Below are 8,537 nucleotides of genomic sequence, written 5' to 3' on the forward strand. Positions count from 1 at the left end.
ATGGGGATAATTTTAAACTGCCTAAACTGTAATAATACATTATAATTTATTTGTTTGTATTAATTATCTGTATCAGCAAAAATCTACAAGCATTCACTAGCAGTATCAGTACCCTGAAATTGTACTCTGTTACTTTCCACCACTGCTCATATATTATCGTCACGTGTGTCTCCTCTGACTGACAGGGAGAAGATGTCGTGTGCCGTGCAGAGGAAGAATGTCTGCAGGAGATAAACATGAATCAGCAGATAATGTCCATGCAGCAGCTCCGGCCCCGAGCTGCTCGGACTCGGAAGTGACGAGAGGACGCTGAGCTGCGTTTCAGACTGACAGAGGCAGCGGAGCCAGACTGACGAGAAACAAGGGTTTATTTGTCACACCTTTATATAAGAGGGGCACAGGCTGAGCTCAGAGCCTTCAGGCAAAATATGTTCTGTGTCTCAGCATCAGCAGAGTCAACACACACACGGTCGCATACACACACACACACACACACTCAAGCAATCATAGGATACACACCTTCACTGACGAGGGCAGAATTATTAAAACAGAAGCGTAAACACAGCATTTGCTCGTCGTTATTCTCAACACCTCATCGTAGCACAGCAGCAAACTGTGGGTCATGATGCATTTTAATACAAGCACAGGGGGCATTGGCTATAAAGCAGTAAAAATAGGTCCACAGCATTCAGCGGATACGAGTAACGGCAGCATGCTCGCACATGTACCAACCCTCTCATTACGTCAAAGGCTCTCCATTCACAGTTAGCCACTGGCAATAAGTGCATTTTCAGCTCCACCAGCACAGGTTAAAAAAATGCTGGAGGAGGATTTTTTTTTTGACTTGCCATATGTTAGAAAAAAAAAAGGTTACATGAAGTTATTAATGAGGATCAGAGAGGAAATAAACACCTTAATAAAAAGTAAAGTCACTGTGGCACCTCAGCTGTCAGACAGCTGGGAGATCAATGGATGGATACCTGGTGTCGTCTAAGGAAATTTCATGAGATACACACACTCGCTCACGCAAACGCACACACACAAACACATATTAAAAAACAATATCCAGGTTCAAGACCAACAACCTAAATTTCTTTACAAAACATCTTATATCACACATGGTCATACCCTGACAGAATATTGAAAAAGGTCTAGCATTGCATTTATAAATTAGATACACTGACTAGTAATTTAAATTACACATTAATATTATATATGATAAGACTGTTTAACCACAGAAGGTGGAGGACGGGGGGGGGGATACTCAAACAGAAACAAAAAAAAACAACAACTCTGATGAAACAAGTCTCCGGGCAAACAAACTATACAAAGCACCAAACTGAAGATTAATGTACAACCAGAGTTGCCACTGACACTTGACGTCCATCGCTCCCTTGACTGGAGGGGGGGGGGGGGGGGGCAGTAGGTGGCGCTACAGCACAGCTCTGCTCTGGGAGATGTCACTGGTCTTTGTGGTGCATCTGCTGCTGCATCTTGTTCAGCATCTCCTGCATCCTCTTCAGCTGCAGGCGGAGAGGAAGGTTTGGACGGGTCAAACTCATGCATTTCAAATCTCCACTGGTTTCACACATAAACAGATTAAAAACATTTAGGAAAATATTGTTGGTTTATGCACGTGGCTGATGAGGAGGCTCTTTGCTCTTGAGAAGATGTTTCATGCTTTATATGATTATTTAAGAAGAAGACGTGAAACGTTGTGAGATGGGACATGGGCCAAGAAAGATCCCATAAAATGTTAGCACAGATACGAATATCCTACTCCTCCCTGCTGGTTTATTGCTCTATATTCTGGAATACCTAAATAACACTAACGAAATATCTAGTGCCAAAGTTTCCACATGACGATGCCATGGTGAAATCTCTCTCCAAACCAGGGATGATAAAGTGTCAAATCATGCTTGCTAAGTTCATGATGACCAATTTTTGCAAAGATTTAATAAAAGTTTTGAGTTATTGTTTTGAATGAGAGGGAATTTTTCTGCTTGCTGCTTTTTGCATTTCTGAGCACCTTGTGTTTTTCCTCTCTTTGCATTTAAGGATTTGTTTTTGGTTTGATTAAACAATTCTTCCCGGGAAAGACTGACAGAGGACTTTGAGCTTGAAGGTAAAACTTATCAAGGTCGTGTAAAGATTAAAGAATAGATGTATAAAAGTGCAAAGATCGAAGCAAAGATTTAAACCTTGTTAGATTCAGGGTTTTGTCAGTGGTATCAGATATAAAAACAAAGGTCATTCATGGTCTGCTTCAGCAGCAAATGATGCTTCGTACCTCCTCGTCTTTCATTTTAATGAGTTTCTCAGTTTCAACATCTGGAGTGGACAGGAACGGGACGGGACTCTCCATGCGGTTGTCCTGAGCCAGTTTACTGAGAGAAGAGGAGGAAATGGAGGAGGTGTCAACGAGAGAAATCTGATCTGACATCTGTAGCGACATCAAGCAACATCAGTGGTTTATGTTTACAAAACAGCATCAGTGTTCTCTCTCACACGTACATGGTCATCTCCTGTATGCACTGTGCTCTGTAGTTTTCATAGTGGACGTCACAGGTCACGTCTTTCAGGTCGTGCATGTGCGAGCGAATCAGCATGTTTCTCAGTTTCACAAAGTCACAGTGCGACTGGTTCTCCACTGAAAGACACAAAAGACCAAGATTCAGTTTCACACACACAAACTGTGTCTGACTCCAGCTCAGGCTGACGGGAGAGGAAACACAACCGTACCTTCTACGATGCCCCAGGGGTACAGCCGTCCTCTGACCCTCTGCCCCCGGGCCTCCACCACCGTGTTGCTGCCGATCACAGCGAACGGGGTGCACTCCTGCAACACACACACACACACACACACACACACACACACACACACAGGAGGGCAGCGTTAACTGATACCCAGAGGAAGCTGACAGAGCAAACTGAGCCCTGATACATATTCGCAGTTACACACAGTCACTAGAGAAATGCTGACTGTAACTGTCGAGACACGTTAAAAGATCTGATCTGATCTTCCCGGCTGATCAGAGGATTCAGGTCATAAGCCTTGGCCTGAGTTCATCACCTCTGAGCTGCAGCTACGCCTCGATTTAATAGAGCAAATATTAAAGGGTCAGTTCACCCTTTAAAAAGACCCTTAACCTTATTGACTTTAGTTTGTCTCTCGCCATGTACACAAATCTGGTTTTATTAAACCAGGTTTAGAGATTCAAAACTCTTAACTCATCTTTCTATAGTTTCCCAGTGAAAGCCTCTTCAGTGTGTTCAATAAAATGTGACAGTCAGTTTCTTTCAGACAGCAGAATCATCCTTAAGTTTTGTGTAACTTTCCAAAATAGATAATTCAATGATCACACCCAAATTTAAGCAGCGTTTGTCAAGACTTGAATTCACAGCTTCACAAAACTGCCCCTTCATTTCAGACTTTACATGATGTTCATCACAACACAATAGGCCGATCAGCGATTAGAGGCCCTTCTGAACAGAACACATGTAAACTCCTGAACTTCTGCAAAAGTTCAGAAACAGGTGAAACAGAGTGAAGTGTTTAGTCTGGATAATCCACAGACCTCACCGAACAGCTTTCATACTACAGCTGCATTCAAAAAGTTAATACCCTGTGAAAGTGGCTCACAGCGAAGCCGCTGGATTATCCTGTGAAACGAGGACATTGTTTCAGGACAAACATGTTTTTGTTCAGGTTTTCACAACGTGAGGAATACAAAATAACTCTGTAGGTAGGGATATTAAGATATCTCGAAATCACTCTACATGAAACTGAAACTATCTGCATGTGGTATGAATAAGAAAATACGAAATCATCTTGGCTCAAATACTACTACCTTTTTTAAGCTTTCCATTGCATCTAATTGTTTTCTTTAATCCTCTAATCAAGCTGAATGTATAATCATATAATATGTTAAATAAAATATGAAACAGGGATTGAAAGAGAATGAAAAGACTCTGTGAAATAAGTCAAATAAATGATCAATGCAATCAGCAAGAAATAATAATTTGTTGTCCTTCTTTTATTTACTCAAATTCGAAATCTGTCGCCAAACATGCAGATATCTCCATTCACCGTGTCCGACTCACCTTCAGCTCTTTGTCAAGTTGTTTAAACTCTTCATCCTCGTCGGAGTCGCATTCAGGGAACTGGTACACTTTGATCCCGAACTTGTCTATTTCCTCTCGTATCTACACACACACACACACACACACATAAAGACACATCAGAATCAGGGTTATACAGTGAATAATAATACACAATGCAAACATCTTGGATTCTCCAGGGCGCTGCAGATCTACAGATCCGGGACTCACTCTGTCTTTGAGCTTCTTTATCTCGTTGGGCGTGAGGCAGTCAGCTTTTGCAATGAGTGGAATTATGTTGACTTTTTCATGCAGCGCCTTCATGAACTCAACATCGACCGGACGCAGCCTGTGGAAAGAAGTTCAATATTGTTTTAATCATTGACTTTGTGAGGTAGAAAAGGTGCCTCTCTCTGTGTGTGTGTGTGTGTGTGTGCTATTACCCGTGCCCAAATGGAGGGATGAAGTAGAGGCAGCAGTGGACCCTGTTGTCCTGGATGTTCTTCCTGTTCAGTCCACTCTCATCCCTGAAGTATTGCTCAAACTGCTGATCTATGTAGTCTGTGATCGGCTTCCAGCTGGGACACACACACACACACACAAACACACACACACACACACACACACACACACACACACACAGAGAAACAGACGACATTAGCAGCTCCTCGAGACCCTGTGAGTTCAGGCTGAGTCAGACACATCAGATCCTGCAGCTCACCACTCGTTGTTGTTGACGGCGTCTCCGAACCCCGGCGTGTCTACGATGGTCAGCTTGAGCTTGACTCCTTTCTCCTCGATGTCGACCGTGTGCTTGATGATCTCCACCGTTTGGTTGATTCGCTCTGAAAGGCGTCGACACGGAGAAGGAGTCGCAGAGTTAGTGAGTGACTGACAGGGGGGGAACGAGGGGATGCAGCAGAGGACGGATGATAACGGAATGATTCATGATTTTGATGGTGTCTCTATTCATTAAGCAACATTGGCACGATTGATTATCATTATTCAACTGATTAGAAAGCTGTTTAAAAGGATAAAGCTCAAAATTATATTGTTTGATTTTTATAAAAAAATCCCATGAAAAAAATTACCATAACAGCACTAAATTGTACATTTGATGGGGACTATTTTTAATGATGGATTAATACACATTTGCATGTCTAGAGGCCGCTGCACCAACTGTCAAACCTGTTACTTCATGTTCACCCAGGTTGCACAACAACACACACAACATAACACACTAGTTATTATGTTCAGCTAATTTCCAATAAAGATTACACATCTGGCCTGTTATTCTCATGAATACTGGGAAGTGTGGGATTATATTTCAAATTTAGGAGTAAATAATATGAGAACTATGAGGATATCTGAAATATTTCTACAAAATGAATGTTGAAAGTTATTTCCCTTCCATTCTAAACTGCATGAATATCACCGACAACATTAAACACATGAAACACACATACATCTTTTGTATAATTACAAGGATATGATTAAAACAAACTAACACCTACATTCATATTGTCGTCTTTTCCCTTGAATCACATTATATGAAATCTTTGTAAGCTAAGTTTTCATACTGTGCCCTGATATAATAAATAACTGGTCTGAAATTTAAAGTTGTTTTGGCTGGGATATGTCACCACAAAAATATGAAATATCACCGACAGTACACGTTGCCAGTTAATCAAGTGCAAATGTACCAAAAAAGATTTTGTCGCTGCAGATGTAGGTCAGAAGTTGATTTGCAAAACAAAGATACCAGACATCAGAGGGAGATAATAAAGAGCAGGAAGACTCACCCTCAGCGTTCAGTAACTTCCTGTCTTTGTAGAGGTCTGTGAGGAACAGGCTGTTCACCAGGGTGGATTTACCCATTCCAGACTCTCCTGCAACACACAGACACACAAATAGAATGTGTTTATATCATATACAAATGAACTTATTGTAGTGATAGAATTTTAACTTCATCATCCTGCATAAATCCATCAGTTTGTATTGAAGCTGTTTTATTTGTCTCCACCAAGGACGCTATGTTTTCACCCCTGTTTGTTTGTTTTGAATGTTTGTTTGTAAGCAAGATTACACCAAAACAACAACAAAATAATTTCCCAAAAACATTCAATTGATCTCACAGAGACTTATTCATGGATCTTGATTAAACAAAATGTGTTATATTCAGGGGACTGATATCTACGAGTGTGTGTAGGTTAGTGCAGCTTGATGTGATTTAAGGGGACTGTTGGGCCTTGGTGCAGGTATGTGAAGTATGTGCTGTACTGAGACTCATTCTAGTTAAAGGTGTGTTGATTCAACCTCATGGTCTTTCTCTAATATATATATGTGTTTACAGGAGAAATACTAGTTTCCTGTCACGTTCACTCGTTCAGCTCCAAACTGAAAAACTGACCTGCCACCATCAGGGTGAAGTCGAAGCCTTTCTTCACCGACTTCCTGTGGACTTGATTGGGCAAAGTTGCAAAACCCACATACTGTTTCTCCTGAGACAGAAAGAAAAGACACAGAAGAGGAAGGAGACGGTTTTTAGTTTCAGAAAAAAAAAATACTTGTGAAAGAGTCCATGATGTTTCAATCAGTTCACTTGACAGACAGCTGCTGTGGATCACACAGGGAAATCACCGGCAGCTGTTTGGATAAATTCTTTGATTTTTTTTCCACTATTTGTTCAAGCAGAAAAGCAAATCATTCTCTGGTTACGGCTTCATTTGAGGACATCACTTTAGGCTTGAGGAAAAAAACATTATTCCATCAATAGGAAAAATAATCAACTGCAACCTTAAATTATTGTCTCTAAATTACTCTTTTTCTTTTACCACCAGTTCCAAACAAATAACAATCAGTTTATGTTAAAAAAAGACTGAGAAGTAACTAAGTACATTTACAGAAAGTAACTTATTCAAGTTACATTTTAAGGTACTTGTTATGTCAATTTTGCGCCTATTTTACCTCATTAATATTGTTTTGTACAGTTATTTGATAATTTTACTTGATTTAATCAATTATAAATCAATAATTATTATTATAAGTTAAGATATACGTTTATTGATCCTTTAGTGGCTATATTGAAAGGCTACATTTAATTACATCAACCACACCAGGTCATGTTGAAGCAATCGTTATAATTCTATAATGATTCCAAAATTCTGCGTGATCTGTACTTTTACTTTTAGTACTGTAAATATTCTAAAAACAAATACGTTTTGCAATTGTTTGAAAGCAGGACTTCTTGTATCAGAGTATTTCTACAATGCTTCTTCCACCACTGCACAACATGCTGTTGTTGAGAAACAACAACATGAGATCATTTGGTCTTCTTGTTAAAAGAATTAAAAGAAGTTATTAGGCAATTTGACTAAGTGGAGAATCTACTCATTGTTTCAGCTCTACAATAAAACATCAATAGTCAGCAGTTTAAAAATAGACGCAGACGCCAAATAACCATTTTAATGTGGAGACAACATGAATGTGGCTCCGGCTGATGCTTTAAAAACGACCACAACAGACAGGCTGCCTTTAAAATACAGAAAATCTACAACTGCGTGGAAAAACACGTGAACAGCAGCATTCCTCCTCTTCCCAGCTGAGAATAACCAGCGTCTCAGATTTTCCACTAAGTCTCTCACAAAGGGAACCACAGGATGCCAGGCTCTCACTGTGTCGGACAGTAGCTCTCAGTCCTGCAGGGTCTCACTGCTGCATCTGGCAGAACGTCATCTTTACCCCGCAGTGCTGACAAGTGGAGATAGAAATACAAACTGGAGGCCCCCACCGAGTGCACACACACACACACAAAAACACACAAACACACACATACACACACAACACAGAAGCTGCATTCAACAGAACTGAAAAGCTCTTTTTTAAACTTTGCAAACACACAAGTCCAACACGCAGTCAGAATCTTCGTAAGCTGTCATAACTTGTCACAGGCATTTCCGACAGCCCCCTGGTGTGAGGATCGCTTTCATAAAAACACACACACACACACACACTCAGATGGTGCAATCACACACACTTGCTCAAACAGCCAGCTAAGTGAGAATGAGGAAGGCTGCAAATAAATTGTTTCGCGTAATCATAAAAATAAAGCATTCAATGATCCCAGCAGTGAATCTGTCACCCTGCAGACATTTCTCAAGAGTGAACTGAACTCAGAGACGTCCAGAGAAAAGTCTGAATAACATTAGAAAGATGCTGACAGTCAGTTTACAGGTGTGAGGACTTTCTGTTTCTGCATTTCCAAAACCAATCCTGAGCTCTGAGACTTTATATTTCAGTTTACTCTGAAAGATCTTCTTTGTTCATCCTGCATTTATCTCCTCTGACGAATCCAAACCTTTACCTTCTGTCTGGCCGTTCTCACTCGTGGACACAGAAGCCGTTCCACCAGTTTCTCCTGCAGCATGATGGCATCC

At 40.7% G+C, this 8,537-nt stretch overlaps 1 protein-coding gene across 2 annotated transcripts in view; it reads right to left on the reverse strand.

Annotated features, from left to right (window-relative positions):
- Positions 1 to 350: 350 nt before the first annotated feature.
- septin5a (septin 5a) overlaps positions 351 to 8,537 on the reverse strand; it is an 18,695-nt gene continuing 10,508 nt past the window's right edge. Inside the window, exons 1-11 of one of the 2 annotated variants that reach the window (XM_062381593.1) lie at positions 8,465 to 8,537; positions 6,512 to 6,602; positions 5,904 to 5,990; positions 4,823 to 4,946; positions 4,545 to 4,679; positions 4,333 to 4,450; positions 4,105 to 4,206; positions 2,743 to 2,839; positions 2,515 to 2,650; positions 2,291 to 2,387; positions 351 to 1,523 (exon numbers count right to left, since the gene is read on the reverse strand). The exon at positions 8,465 to 8,537 is cut by the window's right edge and continues 323 nt beyond it. In XM_062381593.1, the coding sequence (XP_062237577.1) occupies positions 1,461 to 1,523; positions 2,291 to 2,387; positions 2,515 to 2,650; positions 2,743 to 2,839; positions 4,105 to 4,206; positions 4,333 to 4,450; positions 4,545 to 4,679; positions 4,823 to 4,946; positions 5,904 to 5,990; positions 6,512 to 6,602; positions 8,465 to 8,537 (1,123 nt within the window). In that variant the 3' untranslated portion in view covers positions 351 to 1,460. The remainder of the gene's footprint in view (positions 1,524 to 2,290; positions 2,388 to 2,514; positions 2,651 to 2,742; positions 2,840 to 4,104; positions 4,207 to 4,332; positions 4,451 to 4,544; positions 4,680 to 4,822; positions 4,947 to 5,903; positions 5,991 to 6,511; positions 6,603 to 8,464) is intronic. The other variant, XM_062381594.1, reaches the window with a different exon arrangement.

This window comes from Platichthys flesus, chromosome 3 (assembly GCF_949316205.1).
Source record: "Platichthys flesus chromosome 3, fPlaFle2.1, whole genome shotgun sequence".
NCBI lineage: Eukaryota > Metazoa > Chordata > Actinopteri > Pleuronectiformes > Pleuronectidae > Platichthys > Platichthys flesus.